Below are 20,202 nucleotides of genomic sequence, written 5' to 3' on the forward strand. Positions count from 1 at the left end.
TAATATTTAGGTATTGGGACGTTTGTGTACCTTTCTAGTTCTATATCAACCAAATCTAGGTTATAGTTTGGCAGAAAAAGCTCCACATTAAAAGTAACAGAAGTATGATACGTTTACTCTTTTAGAGAAATACAATAATGCATATACACAACATAATACCAATTAGCATAACATCCTAAAACACAGTGGCCCTCATTACGACCTTGGCGGAGAACCATGGTGCAATTTGCACCATGGTCCATGGCGCTAAGCTGCCAACTCCGCCATGGTGGTTGGCGGACTTACCGCCCCATTCCGACCTTGGCGGGGCGGTAAGTCCCCAATCCCCATTTACCCTTCCCCATTCCCATTTTTTATTACGGTGGCGTAATTAACAACAAGGTCCCTTAGCGCCATGGATTTTAACGCCTGCTAAAAGCAGGCGTTAAAATCACCATGGCGCTAAGGGAACTCGTACTCAGGTGGAAAGGGGCGCCATGGTTTACGCCGGCGTAAACCCCTTTCCGCCAGGGTCGTAATGAGGGCCAGTATGTACAACTCACAGTATCACAATTTATACTAAATTATTATTTACATGTAAAAAAACCTTAATTAAAAATGTATAAAGCAAAACATAATATAAATGTCCACAGTTTGGGTGATAGGTAGTGTATTAGAGATTAAAAAGATAATTATCTGCTGAACACGCTGACCCTTTAAAAAAGATAATTATCTGCTGAACACTCTGACCCATTAACAAAGTGTATGGGCCATGAAAATATGGGCATCATTACACGTTTGGTGGTGTGGGGAAAAAAACAGTGGTAATTCCGTTACTCCCACTTTTGTGTCAGCAACTAAATTAGTGTTGATTTCACCAAATCACCCAAGTATCGGTTTGGGATTGAAGTGGAGGATGTTCCTTCAGCATCTTGCTGGAGACAAAACCACCACTTAAACGGCAAAGTTTGGCTTAATTACCAACAGAAGTAATTCTGCTGAAATCCCCATGGAATCCTATGGACTCCAAAAATGGGGACTAACACTGCCCTTCCACCGGTTTTAATGAATCTGGTGGTAACCCCACAAGAGCCAGTGGCAGTTACAGTAATTCAGTTGGCACAAAATTCGGCAGTTTTACCACTGATTCACCACCAAACTCATAATGAGGTCCAATGTGCATTTTCAGCCTCATCAGAAGTTTGGTGATAAGGTATATTTTTGGCTGAAATTCCATTACTGACACTTTTTTTTTCTCCAGGTAACAAAATTACTGCAGGTTTCTCCACACAGTTGAATTCTGATCTTTGAGGCCAAGTGGGCGATTTGCCCTTCAGCTGTTGGAGGTTACGCTTCCAGTTTACCTTCAAATATTGGCTTATTTACTACAGTGAAATTCTCACTCAGACTAAATCCAATGGAATTCCCCATGCAATCGTGTGGTCACCAGAAAAGGACACTAACAAAGCTGTTACCATATTCTCAATCTTGTGGTAATTTCACCAGATCAAATGGAGACAAAGGTGGAGTATGTCTGTAACGCCAATGCAATCGAGATACTCGTAATTAAGCCCTTGCCCACAGGGTCGGGCTTGGACAAGAAATAGGCCCATTCACCCAAAAAAACTGGCCCACCCTTCGTCTCAAAAAAGTGGCCCACCTCTCTTCCTCACAACCCTTAACCTCTCATGGCATCACCGGAAAGGGACATCCCGGGGAGCGATGAAATATGACCTTTCACCCCTTGACAAAAAAAAAGAGTGGCATCAAATAGCATTGTTCCTAAGTACACTAAATGACTGTGAATCCAAGCAGACGTCCAAGGCCAAATGATATGTTATTGTATAGCACTTATGCTTAATCTCTTTTTTATAGAACAAATATGCATACAATATCACCCGACCTGTGTTGGTACTCATTTATCGACCTAAAAAAAGGATGAAAGGCTTTTTGCAACAAAAAAAATGTGAAAACAAATATACTTTTTTTTTCAATTTTATTTTCTTCCAAACCGGCCCAGGCATGGCCAGAAACCGGCCCCCACACCCAGGGACGATTTCGGCCTGGCCACGGACCGAAAGGCTGAGCGGCAATCTGTCCCTGCTTGCCCATTGTCTTCAAAGAGGTGAGGTTGCATAGAATAACATGACATTCGGAGTGAGGACAAAGCAATACTTTCTTTTCCAATACATATTTGAACATAACGTGCAATAGTAAAATAAAGAAGTCAGTAATGCAAACTACCTGTTTTTTCAAAGTTCAGTGTTTATACTAATTCAGCTTGTTTATAATTATTTAATCATCATGTTGGCTGCAGATTATGTCAACTAATTTAGACATGTTCTGTACAATAGCCAATGAGCGAACATGCTTTTTATATTTGGGGGTGTATGGGGTGTGCAAGGGGTTGGTGTTAGGAACAGTTTCGAAGAATCCAATCTAGGGAGTCTTTCTTCAAATTGTAGGCTAAAGATATCACCTTAAGTGCACATATTATTAAATATTCTTCTAATTTGTTTAATTGGAAAACCCTGAAAGTTACAATTACACAATAATTACTGTCAACTAAGCCATTTACTCATTGCTGCATTCAAAATTAAAAACAGAAGATAAATGTACATGAATGGAATATGTCTTACCATAGGTAAAATAGGCAACTTCAGGGGGCAGTGTGACCTTGTTCAGATTGTCATCGTGCACATACTGATCCACAAACTGCTGTGCTTCTGTAGCTTTCAGAAAGGCCATGAATCTTGCTGTGAAGGATGCTACAAAAATTGATAACATCCCAAAGTCCAGAAGGTTCCAAAGATGCATGACATATTCCCTGGGGCCTTCTTCCCAGATCTCTTTGCATTCTGACCAGAGCATTCCTGTTGGAAAGAGATAGCTGGTCAATTGTCAGAAAAGCATTGCTTTTGTACACACATGTTCATAATCCAGGAAAGGTTATGCAGATTAAGGAGGGGAGTGCTTGCTCTGGCAAGACACTATATACGGTTAAAGTAACTGTTATAAAGACACCTCACACATGCAGAATGATGCTGATCGGCTTTATTCGTATGAAGCTAAGTAGCTCAGAGAAACAGCCAACTGTTAACTGAAATCCAACGACCTCAATGGTGACGCCTAGTGCTCCACATTTCATAAACACTTCATCCTTATCAATGGCAACACTCCCAAGATATACAGTAACTTTTCCTAAGTTTACATGATTATACGCTATGCAAATACAATCGGACTAAAACCAATTCCACGTAAAGTTAAACTACATATCATAGATTAGGATGAATCAACATTACTGTCAGGTACATAACCTCGAAAACCTTGTTCAATCATACAATATTTTATAAGGAAACACAGCTCAGGGGATCTACGTGATTTGGCAGTTGCAGAATTGTTTGTGGCGGATTTCACTGTAGTCAATTCTGCCGCAAATACAATTTTGCTGCAGATAAACCCTGCAAATCTATGTCCCCCCACCCCACCAATACACCCCTCACCCACTTACAATTTGGGCATTCGCTGCGGCATCAGTTTCGTCCCTCTAACACGGGTCGGATCTGACACAGTAGAGTCCACTTTTTTTTTATCCCTTGCCTCCAACCCTCCGGAAGTGGCGGACACCCCTGCTACCCCCAAGGCCATTAATATGGAACATGGTGAGCAGGGGACAACCCCGCTGCCCATGTTCAGTATTGATTACCCAATTTGTTGAATTTAATCGATCAAATGGTACTGGCCTAATTTGGACAGATTTACCATTTGATCAATTAAATTCGATCAAATTAGGTAATACCACATCAGATTCACAATAAATCCAGTTTAACAGTGTTCCAGTTATTTTGATAAATCAATACTCACTTGATTAGATGTAAACAAAAAAAAATGCAATGGGTTATCAAGTGTACAGAGATGCTTCTTAGGTATGTGGCCATGTTAGTCTCTGATTCATTTCTCAACTCATAACCAGCAACACATGAATGTCACTGATTGGAAGATCGGCCATTTGTATAGTATGTATTATTCATAGCAGTGCAATATTACAGTAGGGCATAAAGGAGCAAAGTTCCAGTGTGTTGCAGGGAAGCACACCCTAACAGGCAGACTCATAGTGGTACATCTAGTGGGACCCCTGGGAGCATATAGTATATGGTTGAAAGTCGAATCATGATCAACTGAAGGAGGAGCACACAAATTAAGACACCTATGGTAATGCAAAATGTGACGTAGCAATATATGACACAGGCACGTCAAAACATTGCGAGTCATAGGAAAGCATGGAAAGCAAAACAATGACAAAACAACCAGATCACATCCCCACATGGTGTGGATCCCTGCTTTGCCTGGCCGTCTACCGATCAAGAATGAGAGATGTGATGTTGGTGTAATCACAGTTCATGAGAGAGAAGAGATTGTTGGATAAGTGATGTGCATGAATGTTCCATGTGAATACCAGTTCGGTGATGCACGAGAATTAGTGAGGTGGCTGGTGGTTGTTTCCTCTCCTTTACCTTTCTTCTATTGCACTACACACTCCTTTTCAATCTGTACATTCTGACAGTGAAGACTGTTCATTATTGCAGTGCTTTTCTCCATGGTTTCATGCATAATGTGATATTGGATGTTGTGTGTGTACTCATGTGGCAACTTTTCAGTGTCTGACAACCAATGTCTATATTATTGTCATTAGCAAGTGTATGTGCCACTGCGAATACAATTGTATCCAATGATGTTATTTTTGGATGCTATTGGGTTTGCAGCTGTTGAAGTCTGTATTAATGTGGCTGAGTTTTACAATTTAGACAAGTGAAGTATTGTTTATGGAAGCAGTGGTATGTTGTAAAATAGCATGGTGTTGTGAGTAAGTGTGGTTGAGCACCTCCGAAACATGTTGTATTGTTTTTGCTTTGCTTCATTATTTTGGGTGAGTGGAAGGACCACGGGGTAGCATCCCTGGGTGAATGTGCACTTGAACGTTCAAAGTTTGGCAGGCCTGGAGAATTAATTTTCTGATTCTTCCTGGGTTTGGTCTACATAGGTGTTAGTTACATTTTGGTTCCTGAGTGTGGCAGTACTGGTAGTTTGGTAGGGATGCCTCTACATTTGGGGCTGTTCATGGTACATGTCAGTGCATGTTTGGTATGGGAAGGCATTTTATCAAGATTTCTAGGCATCTCACCTGCTAATGTGTGAGGGGCATCAGTTGGAGATTGTGTCCTTGCTTGCTATAGGGATGAATTCAGACTGATTTCTCCCTTCAGCTCACAGCTAGGAGTGTGATCAAGACTGGACTAGTGCACATGTCCTTGTGTTTGCATAAACTCTTGGCACTGAATATATGTTTCCTATGTGTATCCATCAGTGCATGTTGTTAGTCATATGCATGGAATTCCCTCAGTATTGTGTTTAGAGAAGCTTGCACTGAATCTCCCCGATGGGTGTATTGTGGGAGGTTTGTGCTGTCCTTTTTCCCCTGCTTGGTTGATACTGTTGGGAGGGGGTCAGTGAGTGGTTTAGATCTATCAGTGCTGCGTGCTGTGCGAGTGAGAGGTGAGGAAGGGACGAGTATTAAGTTTGGATGAGTTGTAGGCAGAGGGTGTGTTTTGTGAATGCCTCTTGTGTAAGGGAAGAAGTTGTGTTTTTCCTTGTTTTGCTTTAACCACTGGACATCATGTGCAAGATCAAATGTTGGTCTTTTCAAGGAGAATGCAAACTCAGAGAATTGTGTGTGAGTAATGTTAATGAATGTTCCATGTGTATGTCAGTTGGGGGTTGGCTAGCATGAGTGAGGTGGCTGGTGGGTGTCTCCTGTCATCTATGAAATTTAAAGGATTCTTAGAAAAGGGAGCAATGATCTGAGAATGAAGCCATTCATCTTCTTTGCTAAATGCTCTGGCTTTTTCGGGAAAAACTCAGAACTAAATAATAATAATAATAATAATAATAATAATAATAATAATAATAATAATACTATTATTATTATTATTATTATTATTATTATTATTATTATTATTATTATTATTATTATTATTAATGACACATTGCTAGCACTGGCCTCTGCAGACAGCTCCAATTTCACTTTCTCATTTTGCCACTGTCAAACCTTGACGTTCACTTTCTCAACCACACTCTCTACTTTTTGTTAACTCTCTCTTGCTATCTCCCCCTCTGTCACTCTCTCTCTCTTTCTCTCTCTCTTCTTCTCTTTCCCCCTCTTTCGATTTCTCAAAAAGATACATTGTGCATCATGTGCAACAAGGGTCAGTGATTCAGCTAATGACAGATGCATCATAAAGGGCCCCCTTTAATTGACCTAATTGAAGATCTAAGGGTTGTCAGACGTATGAACCTTTTGGTTCAGAGAAACAACAACTGAGATATAAAAATAAACATGACCTCGTTCTACCTTCCTAAACTTTCTAAGTACGTCAGTTGGCAGGCTGTATCAAAAAGAATGTTGTACGTCACTCGTTTGACACATGGGCAGGTGTAATAACCACTGGTAATTTCTCCCACAAGTCTACTCGGTTGTCTCCCAAAGACCTCACAACTTCCTCACAAAATGAACAGAGCTACAAGCCAAAAGCATCCTCCCTCCCCTGAATTCCCGAATCACCTCATGATACTGAAACCCTGCAGAGGGTTCTACATTGGAGGGCAATGCAATAAGATGGGGTGCACCATGCGTTAGACTAAGGGGGTTGTACACCTTTCCAAAGGTGAAGGGAAGCTTATAGATCATGTCATAAAGCAGTATTATGGTGTGATGGGCTGCGTGTAGAATGTCAAGACAACAGCACTGCAGGTCCAAAAGTACAGTATGAAATGTACCCCAGTCAGATGTTTCGTTATTGTAACACTGTGCGAAGGAGCTGCAGGCAAGTCTGCACTTTGATACAGGTACACATTCTTCAGATGCTTTGTAGTTTGAAAGTGGTTCAGTGTTTTCCCCTGAGCTGACCTCAGACTCAGTGACTGCATCGCATAAACACTGGCATCCATACAGTGGAACCTTTTATATTCCTGCTCTGAAGAGCATCTGAAACAGGATATTAATTCATTTCAGGTACAACTTTTTTCATGCAAATGTCTTCTATTTTTGTACATGCTATGGTTAATAGTTACACTCTAATAGACATATTCCTAACATGTTTTTTCTTTTAGATTTTGCATAGATATGAAATATGCAACTTATGTAGTACTAATTATGAAAAGGATACAACATCTGTCCCTCTTGGGGTAGATACAAAATGAATGTTGCAACTCCAAATTTGCGAACAAGAAATTGTGTACCAGCCTTTTTTATGCACACTTCATTTCAGAGCCCCCTTGGCACTATAGGGGGTGGACATATACCAAACAGACGTCCAGAGCGCATCTGAGCCTATCACTACGAAATGTTTATTATAATAAAGAAAGTCGCTCTGGGTTAGATCTGCTGGGCAGCTAGGTGAATCCACCTCAATTCATAAACCCCCATGTTGAAGTTCATTGTTATATCTCATGTTTACTCGTATCTTTTAGCCTGGTTTGATTAGAAAGACAATGAGCCTCATTCCAAGTATGAAGGTAGCCATGCCGCTTCTAGCAGCATGGCTACCCCCATACCCGGTACTGGGTCCAGGTTCCTTGAATGGGGAAATACCGGGCCATTTCGACCTTGGCCCGGTATTTCCCCATTCAAGGAACCTGGACCCGGTACATCCCCATCCCCATTCCCATTTGAGCCCACATAGGGCTCAATGGGAATGGGGAGGATGCTAACAACGGGCCTGTTAGTGACAGGCCCGTTGTTTGCATCCTGGTCTGCTCGCGGGACCCGCTAAGGACGCCTGTCCTTAGCGGGTCCCACGAGCAGATGTCGTAATGAGGCAGTAGGGGGTTAACGGCGCCGTCATCTCTACCAGTGCCATTAACCCCCTACCGCCAGGGTTGTAATGAGGCCCAATGCTTATTTCAGGAAACAAAATTTTCCATGCACCAAAACACACAAATACATAGAAAAATCAGAACACACTCCAGTTATAGCAGAAATAACAGAAATATTGTTACTTAACTTGCCTTCTGTTCATTTGATTACATATTTCAAAAGAAAAAAGCATTTGCAGGCAACGCTTCCACTTCAGAACTCACAGCATATAGGGCCTCATTACACGGTAGGCGGTAACAATGGCGCAATTAGCGCCATAGTTGCCGCCGGTATTTTACCGTGTCCGCCTTGGTGGATGGCGGAATTACCGCCCGACTCCAAGGTGAGCGGGGGCGGTAATTCCCCATTCACCAAGGCCCTTCCCCATTCCCATTTTTGCCCCCATAGGGCATAATGGGAATGGGGAAGGCGCTAATTACGGTACTGCAAATTGCGGTACCGTAATTAGCACCAAGGTCCCTTTGCGGCACCCTACTTTAACAGCTGGTAAAACCAGCCGTTAAAGTCGGGTCCCGCAAAGGGAACTCGTAGTAAGGCGGTAAGGGTTAAAGGTCACCGGTAGCATTACCGGTGACCGTTAACCCTTACTGCCTTCCGTGTAATGAGGCCCATAGTCTCAGCCAATCCCAGGAGGTTGTTGGTAAAGCCCACGTGACAATCTCACAAATCCTGTGGGATGTTTTTACCCATACATCCGAGCCCTACCTCAAAAAACTGTGCAGTACTGACATGGAAAACATCATGATGGCCAGAGCTTCCCAGAAAATGCACAGGGAAATGCATGAAGAATAGGCTGCCACTCATTTTTGCCGATGTTATGGGCACAGAAGGGCACTGCCTAAAACCACCATTGGACTACCCACACAGTAGTCTGAAACCATTGGGAATGGCAATGCTGATTGCCAAAAGCAACCTAGAATTGCGGGGAATTCATTTTCTTAAATCCCAAAAAGGGGTGCAGTACCAGTACTCACCACTATCAGAAAGCCGGCGTTTTAAAACCACCAGATTTTGTTTAAAACTGAATAAATGAACCCAAGGCAAGCCAAAGAAAGACTTACTGAGAGGTGGATACAATCTAAAGTTATATTCTGAAGTGACTTGAAGGTTTATAACAAGACTGGCTGAGCTGTGGATTTCAGCAGTTTAAGTAAATTTGGACTGAAAGACACTAAAAATCTAAATGTTTAAAAGAAATGAGTGACCTACTTTTGAGTGTCACATAGGTTGCAATTGTTTTAATGTCATAGTTCTAAACTTAGAATCAGCATTCTAGCTGCATATGTAAAAAATTGTCTTGACTTAAACTGGGGAACAAAAGTGACATTAGCTGTGGCCTGGCTTAAGGAACTGAATTCTGCCCACCACCTACCCCCGACAGGAGATGAGACTTGCACAACAGCTGTGTTCCCAGGCCTAGCTGCTCTTTTGCTGCTCCCACCAAAAGGGATATGACACTTCTCTGATTGAATTACCTGGGCTCTGCAGGAAATTGAACAAAGCCCTGTCCTGACTCAGGCAAATGTTTTATTATGGGGCCGTAAAAAGTGGCTTCCTCCTGGAAGCAAAGGGGAGGAGCACTGCCTGTGAGAGCAAGCTGGCTTGGCAGAACTGGAAAAACCAGAAATTCAACCTTGTGCTGGGGGGAAACCACACCCCTGTAGCCAGAATATGGTTTTAGAAAAAGATGAATAACTCATAGAGCGGACTTGTGAAAATTATTTAAATGATACCATCATTCTTGTGATTTTTCTGCCCACATTTTAAGAGGTTTTTAGAACCAGTGGCATGATCTGGGGGCAAGCTAGCAGTTAAGAGGGTATTACTTAAAATGTATGCATGTTAAAAATCTGACACTTCATCAAGTAATGTCCATACTCCTTGCGCACATGTGTATAAATTTGGGGTAATGTCCGATATTGCGAAACCAGTTAAAAAGTGAAATATGTTGCCATTTCTCAATGCAAGCTCTCAGGAAGAGCAGATTTTGAACAGGGGATACCTCCTGTGATATGTGATGGGTGCATGTAATTTTAAACAAATGTGTACCTGTGCAAATATGTCTTTTGGATCAAATATAGATTGTGTGTAAAGTTGACAGGGGTGGGTTCTCTGTACCATAAACAGACCTCATCATGATGACACTTCATTTCATTCCCCCAATCAAGGGGAAGCGGATGAAGTGGCCAATGACAAGTGGAGAGGGGTAGAGCCTAGTGATGCTGCACACACACCCATTTTCAAAACACATAAAAGCAGACAGTCAGGATAGATAGGGACCTTCAAATCCATTTGCTGCGGGACGCTCTGCCGAGAAAATCCATACTTTACCTCCATCAATCTCTAGAGAAAGCTGTGCAGAAAGATCCAGACTTCAAATCCATCAATCTCCAGAATCCAGAGAGAGAGAGAGCTGACCCAGATCACTGTGAAGTGCAGAGACCAGACCAGAGTCCAGTCTAAAACCTGACCAGATCCGTGGCGAGGCCCATTTAATTCAAGAATATAGTGTGAGTACCTAGCAGAACTGTGCAGAACCAATCTCTTAGTTAAAATAATCTAATCCAAGCTATTTTAATCTAAGTAGAACTGCCTCCTAACTGTCACCTGTCATTTGCAAAGCTGTCACCTGTCATTTCTAGTTGCTAGCTGTCACTTGTCTTTTTGAACTTTAAAATTTCAAATCTGAAAAACTACCTTTATTTAATCGCTCATATCTCCGTGACCGTTCGTGCTAGAGACTTGCAGTAACTTTCCTTTGAAAACTTAGAATCTCCGCATTCCGATTCCCTATAGTTTTGCCGCAATCGCGAAAAACGCACTCGCGAATTTGCCGCGATTTGCAAATTTCTCAACGTGTGAAAACAGCAGTTTTCTTGCTTTCAGTTGCCAAAAATTTGTTTAACCTGCTAGTTACTCCTAGCCTGAACTCATCCCAAGTATATTTCACTCACCCTGAACCTCTAGAGGGAATTAAAAGCATTTTAGCGTATTTTTCACTTCATTGCCAGCACATATAAAAGCATTTTGGGCCTGTGTTTCCAACTTCTGTAGTCTAAGCTTGCTGGGGTGAACTGAATTACAGTTGATTGCATTTCTGAGAACTGTGTGCTTTCCTTCCATTTCCTTGCATTGCATAAAGGGGGGAGGGGATTGCCAGAGAAAAGTGATTACATTGTTTTGTTGAAATCATATTGAGTATTTTCTGTATTGCATTTCATTCAACATTACATCCATCTGAACTTATATAAAGCATTCTCTACCACCTTATTCTTCTGTTCCTATTCACAAGTGTGCCAGTGCCAGACTATCCATTATTGATTACTGCTCAGATTGAGTGTGATATTCAATTATTCATTTATTATAAAGTGTGATATATATATATATTGTTTAAATTATCAAATAAACCTTTAAACGTGCAAAACAGAACTACTTCTTGGCTCAGTGGGGTCAGGAGGATTCCAAGAGAGGGGTGTTATATAGGGGTAGTCATCCAGAATGCATGAACTGGACATAAAGATATATCAATAAGGGTTTCCATTCAGTATCCCAGACTAGGCATTGACTTAGCTGTAGTGTTGAATTGAATCCTCTTACAATCCCCAGCATGTCGAGAGGCGCCTCCTGAAGTTTGGGCTTGTAAGATTAATTAGCGGGTTTTGGGAACACAGAGCACAGCACCACTGCACAGGATCAATGTATAGCATGTTTTCTTATACAGCACCACTGCATGGGTTTGGTGCATTGCTATGATGCAATTGTTTCAAGCTATGTGTTGCCAGTGCAACCTATGGACATGTAAATGAAAACAGGCTATGCAGTCAAAAACGATTTCTACATATAAAATGCAAATCTTTTTTTTCACAGTTAAAAGCATATATTTTTTTACCTGAAATTCCTCTGTTGCAGGAGACACATTTGAGGATTAATGAACTAACCTCATTAACAAAAAACTAACATGCTAACTCATTAATAAAATAATGTGTTCTCCAGTGCAAAATGGATGGAAAAGACAGGCTCTGAAAGTAATTTTAAACACGCATCCAGATGTTTTCTTTTTGCTGCCCTGTGCTGCTCTGTCCACAGTATTTGCAGGAAGCAAAGATTCGAATAAGCAGGAAATCAGTTTTGTTACAGTTGCTTACTGTAAAAGATTTCTATTGTGTGCAGGAGGAGGATAGAACATGAGGGATTCTTATTGGACAAGCATCATATTAGAGGCTGTCACCAAGTTTTCTTGTAGAATCTGGGGGAAGGAGAGAGGCAGAATACATTTTAGACAGCTCGGAGAAAGACCTGACCAGTAGCTGTGGAGTTCCTGATTGAAAAAGCAGATCCCAGCTGCACTGCTGCAGAGACTGGGGATCCCAGACAATAATCCCGGTTTGAGTAACGGCTTATGCCTGTTCTCACTGGGGGAGCTTGAAGAGGGAATTGCCACATCCAGAAGGCGACCAGCGAAGAATTTCACATGCTGAACAGATTGCGTGAATGCGAAACTATTCTGTCAGTGTAGAAGAAAGAATTCCAGTGTCTTATCAACAGGTTTAATGTTGCGACTGTTCTCGTCGCCCTCTTCTCATTTTGTTACAGGTAATGTTGACTGTGCTATTTCATTTATTTCTGTAAAAAAAGTAAGATCGTGTTTAAATGCAAAATTTTATAATACACAAAAATATCTGAAAGCAGACGGGTAGTGTGTTTTATTTTCTCTTTCCTTTGTGCATTTACCATTACAGTGCTGATGATGTGTGGAGATGTTTAGACAGTGCAATTGTCATTTTTAAGGTAGCTAAAAATAAGACTTGGCTGCAGCTGTGTGCATGATTCCATTTAGTATATAAGTGTATGTTTCTGAACGGAATATAATACTAATATAATGAAATAGACTGCTGCTGGAGGTACATGAGTCAGCAGAAAGAGAGGCCCTGGACATAGTTCACCGATGTAGATAAGTTGGTGATAAATACCGCATGTTAGCTCGCTGCCGTAGATAAGACAGCGAGGACAGCCCATGCTGGCACTCCAATTGAAAATGTGGTGTTCCTGAAATGTAAGCCTGAGGCCTCTCTAGTGATCACACGAACAAACTAAGCAAAAATAAGGGGTTCTGGATCTTGGGGCCACATATAAAACAAAGGAATTATGCTCACCAGAAATACCACCAATAACGCATACCAACATAATGTATACCACTAAATGTATCAGTGTGCTGAAATAATGTATGTATACTGTAGTACTATATACCAAATCTAATCTGAATGCAAAGAGGGATTATTACTATATATACTAAATAATTCAGTAATTGATTGAAATCAATCAATCAATCAATTACTGAATTATTTTCATTTTGGTGGTAAGAAAATACCGCTAGGCCCCAAATCTACACAAAATACCCAACAGGCTGAACACATTAAAAACTATTGGCCTTGTAGCAATTCATTTAGGATGTTAAGGGCTATTCATAATCTGAATTAAGAAGTTCCTGAACAGGACACAGATGCAAAGTGAAAGGAAGTGGAGATAAAGGACATCATTGCAGGGCAGGACAAATTGCTTGTATGAGGGCGATTGAAAGGGACCTGGCATCATCCTTTGTTCATCATCATTCGGGAAGGCATGTAAACACTCCACAGTTGTGCCCTAAGCCTGTCTTGACAAGGCCAGCAATTCCAATATAAAAGGGCAGGCTACAATAATGAAGGTGGTTGAAAGATTTAACATAATCAACAAGTCAGTGGGCAGTTCCCGTGATGAGTGTTGATGCAGCTGCTGAGCAGGAGGAGGTGGACACAGACTGCAGATGCAAGCCTGCTCATAATGCTCTGGGATGAGCATCAAGGGAGCAGCAGCGGCACGAAGCAGAGCGGGCAGTTTGTGCAGTGAGCATTGACGCAGCTGCTGAGGAGGAGGAGGTGGAGCCAGATGGCGGAAGACGGTGTGCTCAAATTGATCTGGGTTGAGTGGCAGCGGCAATAAGCCGAGTGGGCAGTTTCTGCCAGGCTCCCTCTAGTTCCCTGTTGGGGTCTGACGGCATGTGCACTATGCCACCCCAACTGAATTCCCACCTCTTGCAGGAACAGAGCAGGCTATACCACTTTTATAGTCCTTTCAGGAAAGGACACGTATATGAATTCGGAATCCTTTTATCAGATTAGGCTGAATCCGACAGAGGTTAAATGGTTTTGAATTCTGATTTGGAATTGGAATGCTCTGGACCTCAATGGATCGTACTGGATGGTTCTAGAATTTGTGAAACGGAGATGTGTAAGGAAATGTATACTGAAGAAAAGTAGGCAAAGAATTGCCAATTTAAAAACAAACCTCCTAGCTGGGGCCTGCATACAGCAGCTGAAAAATAACATGTGCCAGGGAATGCACATTGTTTGCAGAACATATACAATCGGATTGCATGTCCTAAGTAACTGACAAGCCCCAAGATACACATGTGCAAGTACCAGAATGTAGCCTAGAACTTTTATTAAAATGGAAAACTATCCAATCTGAGATGAACGCCCGCCTTGTCACAGTAAAGTCAAAAAACAAAGTTGGGATTTGCATTGTGTGTATTGCCTTTACTTGATTAAGAATAATAATATTTAAACCTTCAGATGCTGAAAATATGTTTTTGTAAAATGAGTCGTAGTGCAAAGAAAATGCAATTTTAAAAATGACAATTGTGGATGAAACCAACGTGAATGAATCAGGGCCTAATAAATAAGCCAAATAACATTAATTCCCCAACAAGCTACAGAACAGAAATGTCAAAGAAATGAAAATAAAGGCATTTTGAAATGTAACCATATATGTTGATGAATGCTTGGATCCTGGTTCACAGAGACATTCCTAATTAAGGAAAACCAATGCCATCCTTTTTGAACTTACCTCTGAGATTGGATTTAAATCCTGAAATATACATTGAACTCTGACCAGCGGCCAATGGTGGTCTTCGCTCATCTAATCTGATGTCACAATCATCAAGGCCTTTCCTGAAGTAATTAATGTGTCAACTTTTGTGACTGAATGTAGGCCCCTAAGGGGCAGCCAGATACTGCAATTACCCAAGGAGGCTGGACTGATGTCAATAAAACATCCCTGCAAGTTTAACTACAACAAACATTTGCTGAGGAGCAAGCATTTACAGGGGTGATAAAAGCCCCAGTGCTGTACTGACAGGATGGAACATCAGCTGTACTGTTGCTGGGGAGATTAACTGGAGTTCACATATAATATTAGTAAATAATAAGAACAGAAATGTCATTGAAATTACATTCGATTCATATTTCTTTTGATGACCTTCAAACCAAATGTCACAGAGAGATAATTAAAACATTAAAACATTTTTATTTCAAATTAGCATTATTATACAAATTAGGCATAGATTTGTGCAGAAATCACACATTTTTTTGATTTATATTTCCTAGATCCCAGGCTGGAGAGCACATTATTGTGAGACTCAAAACAATTTGTGCATGAAAGTATCAGAGCGAAAAAGGCTGCAATGTGTAGCACACAATCGCATGCCGTGTTGAGATTAGCTAGCATCATTTAATTTGTGTGAGTGAGATCAATCTGATGAACCAATAAGTAACATGCAGAAAAATACTAATGTTGGGCTATTTATTTTCTGAGCTAACTACAACAAATATCAGGTTCAAGAATGTCACTTTCTCTTTATGATTCTATTATTGTTGTGGGGGTGGGCCTGTACTGTCCTAGGTTGGTTTATGACCTCAGACCTAAATCACACAAAGTAGTATGAGTCAGAATAAACCCAGACTGATTGCTCACATATACCCCTAAAATTCTTGATGTCAACAATACAAAGTCACTTCAGAACTTGTGAATTTTTAAACAAGAAACTCTTTATACTGTTCTATTTTCCAAAATCCAAAACAACAGCCAACATGTGTCTCGGCCACCTCTTCAACTTCATCAGGGCTTACATGAACCGTGTTCCCAATTGGTCAATCCAACTCCTCCAAACTGATTGAACTTGCAGTGATTCTATGCACTCTGGTACTTCCCAACAATAAATCTTGTCATCCTTTATCTCAACATTGTGTAACAGTGTAGTATTTTGCCACTAATGCAGTAAGCATGTCTTCTCATTCATATGCTGGGAGAATTGTATTAGCTCCATGGTGGAGAAACTGCACTGTCACCTTTTATCTCAATCTAGACTTACAGATTAATGTTATTTTATTTATTTATTGTTCGCTTATTAGGCGCTTCCACAGGAAGCAAATACTGTTTCAAAGCGCCCACAGGGCAACAGGGACGGGGATGATAGACAATAAAAAGTTCAATACAAAAAATATAAGAAGAGACAAACAATGGGGAGGGGAAGATGAACCTACTATGCATTGTGAGTGTGTGTTCAGGATGTGCAAGTGCAGAGGGGAGAGGGTATGGGGTAGGATATGTGGTGCTCGTGTGTGAGCAGCAGGTGAAGTGCTATGAAAAGGTAAGTGCAAGCCTCCAGGGTGGAGTGTGGGCCGAGGTCAGTGCAGAGGGTGGGCAGCAGCTCGGATGATATGATGTGGGAGGTCAGATCCCCAAGAATGCATAAGGGCCCTGCACACCAATCAAGCTACTGTGCGATAGCGGGGGACAGGGGGAGGGAAGGAGGAGGTAAAGAGGAAGGTCTTGAGGCTCTTCCGGAATTTCAGAAGGTCCTGCTCAAGACAAAGAGGGAGGGGGAGGCTGTTACAAAGAAGGGAGCCCGCTAAGGAAAGCAATCAACCACCTGCCTTCTGTTTTGCAAACCACTTTACACACAAGAAATTGGTGCCAAAGGAAAGCAGGGGTCTAGAGGGGGAATATTTAGTCAGAAAGAGTTGCTTATAATGTGGTCCCCGGCCCTAGACAGCCTTGTGGATGATACAGATGGATTTGAATTTAATCTGTGCTGCGACCGGGAACCAGTGAAGACTTTGTAGGGCAGGCAAATGATCTGTCCTTTATTGTGGCTAGAGTATCTTCTTATTTATATTCTAGTAGGTTACAACCAACTCTGTGGTGGGAGAACTGTTGTGTCCCGCCCGGTTTCAACACATTGCAGTTTTCCCATCTGCGCTATAAAAGTTTAAACCCTTAGATTCTGAGAGGGGGCACTCAGTCATTCACTGGCTGATGGTGAGGAAGAAGGAGAGAAAGGAGAATTGATAACAACAGGAAAGAGATGGAATAGATTGCTTTCCTTTTTGGACACATTTTTGGATTATCAGCAGAGAACTGTAAGTAAGGCCTACATGGAGTTGTACTGCATGTCATTCAGTGGAAAAGACATGAGACAGGTTCCAATACAGAAAACAGAAGGCCAGGCTGTGGAGGGAAGTTATCCCATCTTGCTGGCTAATACCCACCTGTTCCGAGAGGGGGCTAATTGAACCAGCCCACTTACCTGTGAGATAGCCCCTCAAATAAAGCAGATATAAGTACAATATAAACGGAAAATAATGCTGAGGGGAGCAATACTCGAAAAGGGTAATAGATTATAGATTACATCCAGGACCTTTCATTAGTAAGTATTGAGGGGCAGCAGTATACAGATTGACTGTACATCCTGGGAAATGAGTAAATATTTCAGAAGCATATGTGCTTCTGGAATTTTAGATTTGGTGAAATAGATCCATTGATGTACATACTAGGAGATCCTCTTACATCTTTTCTGTGCAAAGTCCAAGCACAGAAGAGCAAATTACATCTCGCCGTATGCATACACAGAGAAATAATGTATTTGAAGTCCCAGTTACATCACCAAGCAGAGTTATTTTATGGATGCTGATACATTCAAGAAAAAGGCCAAACAGTAATTAACAATCTTCTATTTTCCCTGCTTGAAGTTGCCCATTAACCATGAGCAATACACTTTTTACACAGTAATGCAATACAAACACCCCAGCAGGGAGACTTGCAAACATACAGTTTCCTATTGTAATTGATTCAAATGTGGAAATGTTAAGTTGCTTGCTATTTCAATTGGGTTTTCTAAAATGCTGTTTGAAAGTGACATGTCTGTTGAGTAAGGGGAAGGTATCTGTATTCATTAAAAGGGAAGTATTGAAATGTAGACAGGCTGGGGCATTGTGATTACATTTGGTTTTAACTAATGAAAGCCTTATCGTGGACCCTCATGCATTTTTGAATCCATGGTGCATCTGTTCCTAATGGAAACAAAATGTACATATGGTGATGTGTGTGTTTACAAATGCCCACCCAATTAAATGTAGCATAGAAAAGTGGTGTGACCATTATATTGATAATTTTTCATTATAGTAACATTTGCCATTGGATGTTCATAGATGTATAATTGGTTGATATTTATATTGATTTGTTTATTTCCATGTTATTAATATAAAAACCTTCTGTGAAACCTTGAATGTTTCTTGTCAAGAAGGGGAGGGAGACTGTTGGAAATGAACAGCATGAAATTGGTGCTCCTGGGTCCATAAAAAGACTGTATTCTATAAATAAATAAAAAGTGTGTCTGCTGCTTTAGGGTGGGAGGGAAATCTCGGATGTCAACCGATTAAAGGATTAAAACTTCCTACAGATGAACTAATGATGAACATTATTCTGGTAATAGCTGTGGATGCCTACTGATTGTTACTATGTTACGTTTGCTGTTAGTCAATAGAGGGCAAGCGTAGGCTGTGAAAGAAAGTTGAGGTAGTACAATTTCTTTTAACTTTTTGAAAACATTCCATCACACTTTATTCTATCACTTCCTTCTCAGCTATTTTGGCTTTTAGAGTGATGTTTACCATATATTTAGTGCAGTTAAATGGGAAGGAGACAGAACTGTGTTAATCCTCTCAAAGTCAGGTGTGCTCCCTCCTGGTGCTATTTTATCTGTCTTAGTCCGTGTTTTAAAAATTGTATTTATATTGCCCAGAATGTTTAGATTCATACATTGATATATAAAGGGCCTGCAGTAGCGGCCCTGTAGTTATGGTTAAGATGCTCAACCCATAGGAAGAACACTTTTGGGCATCTTATAACTTCCCCCTGATGAAACTTTGCACAAAAAAAATTAAATGGCCCTGTCAGATTGATTCCGCAAAGTTTGGTGAGGTTTCGTGCAGGGGGGCAAAGTTATTGGGGGGGGTCCCAAAATGTGTGGTTTTTCCCAGGGACGCAATGGGAAAACATTTTGCTCAGGCCTACAGCCCAAACCGCTAGATGGATTTTCAACAAATGTGTGCCAGCAGCAGTGGCTTGCTCCCAAAAGCCTGCGTTTGTAAATTTGGTGTAAATCCATTCAGTAGTTTTTCTTAAAATTGTCAAAAGGTAGGTAAAAGAAAATTAGTGATATCTGGGTTTGGTCTGCGTCTCATTTCCCTATTCTATCTGCAAACTGGCCTCCACTCGCTTATGGTGGCCTCTGAGATGCCCGATCCTTTTGCTGCCCTTCGGGGTCTCTCCCCGGTATCTGATTGACTTGGGGTGGGGGGGCTATTGTTAGCCAACGATGTGCCGCCTGCACAAACTTCCCAGTGGGGTGCCCACCATTTCCGCTCAGCAGCCAGAGTGGTTGTGAAGCAAATGGGCTGTTGCCGGCCTCCTGTTCCCCGTAACAGCTGAATGTTCCATATGAGCCCATGGGGGCACCCGATCGCAGCGCTGGCTGTAGCCGCTGCCTGGTATTGACTTACTTGAAGGAGCTCTGGGGAGGCCGGCTCCGTTGCTATGTTGCTCCGATATCACAGCCCATAGCTAGTGGCATGTCGGTCCCCTTCTGCCGTGGTCCTCGTTTTATGTTGTGGGCCCCCTCTCTGTTCTATCAGGCATTTGTAGGCTGGTCTTCTCTGGGGCGGCTCGTGGAGTCTTCCACTCGGCATTGCCTGCCCCGTTGTGTCTCGATGTGTGGGCTCACCGTGGGACCCGTATGCCGGGCTGCGCACGTGGAGCCCAGCGATTATGTCCCCCTTCAGGGCTCTTCCTTGTAGTTATTGCAGCATTCTTCTCCTCTGCACTGCCGCAGGTGGTGGTCCATGTCTGGCCACTCCGGTCCGGCACTTCACCGCAACAGAGGTTCCGAGCCGGAGACTCCGACTCAACGTCTCGCCTTTTGCGCCTTTTGGTGCGCCACCTACCCCAGCATGAGCCCTGCGAGCAGGGTTTCGGCAGCTCACATCTCTGTCACCGTAGTCTTCGAAATTTCACACATACCTGCCCTAGCACCTCTGATGCGTTCTGGCCCTGTAAACGCTCATTATTAGGCTGAATTATGAGGTCAAAACAGACTCAGCAAGTTGTCCCTCGGCGGAGCTCCCACAGCCTGC

General features: G+C 41.9%; 1 protein-coding gene across 2 annotated transcripts in view; it reads right to left on the bottom strand.

Moving 5' to 3' along the window:
• The window catches only part of TRPC7 (transient receptor potential cation channel subfamily C member 7), a 1,454,711-nt gene that overhangs the window by 391,229 nt on the left and 1,043,280 nt on the right, over nucleotides 1-20,202 (bottom strand). For both annotated transcript variants that reach the window (XM_069652608.1, XM_069652607.1), the window contains exon 6: nucleotides 2,619-2,852. In XM_069652608.1, coding sequence (XP_069508709.1) covers nucleotides 2,619-2,852 — 234 coding nt within the window. The remainder of the gene's footprint in view (nucleotides 1-2,618; nucleotides 2,853-20,202) is intronic.

This window comes from Ambystoma mexicanum, chromosome 3p, assembly GCF_040938575.1.
Source record: "Ambystoma mexicanum isolate Mex_15411 chromosome 3p, UKY_AmexF1_1, whole genome shotgun sequence".
In the NCBI taxonomy this organism is placed as follows: domain Eukaryota; kingdom Metazoa; phylum Chordata; class Amphibia; order Caudata; family Ambystomatidae; genus Ambystoma; species Ambystoma mexicanum.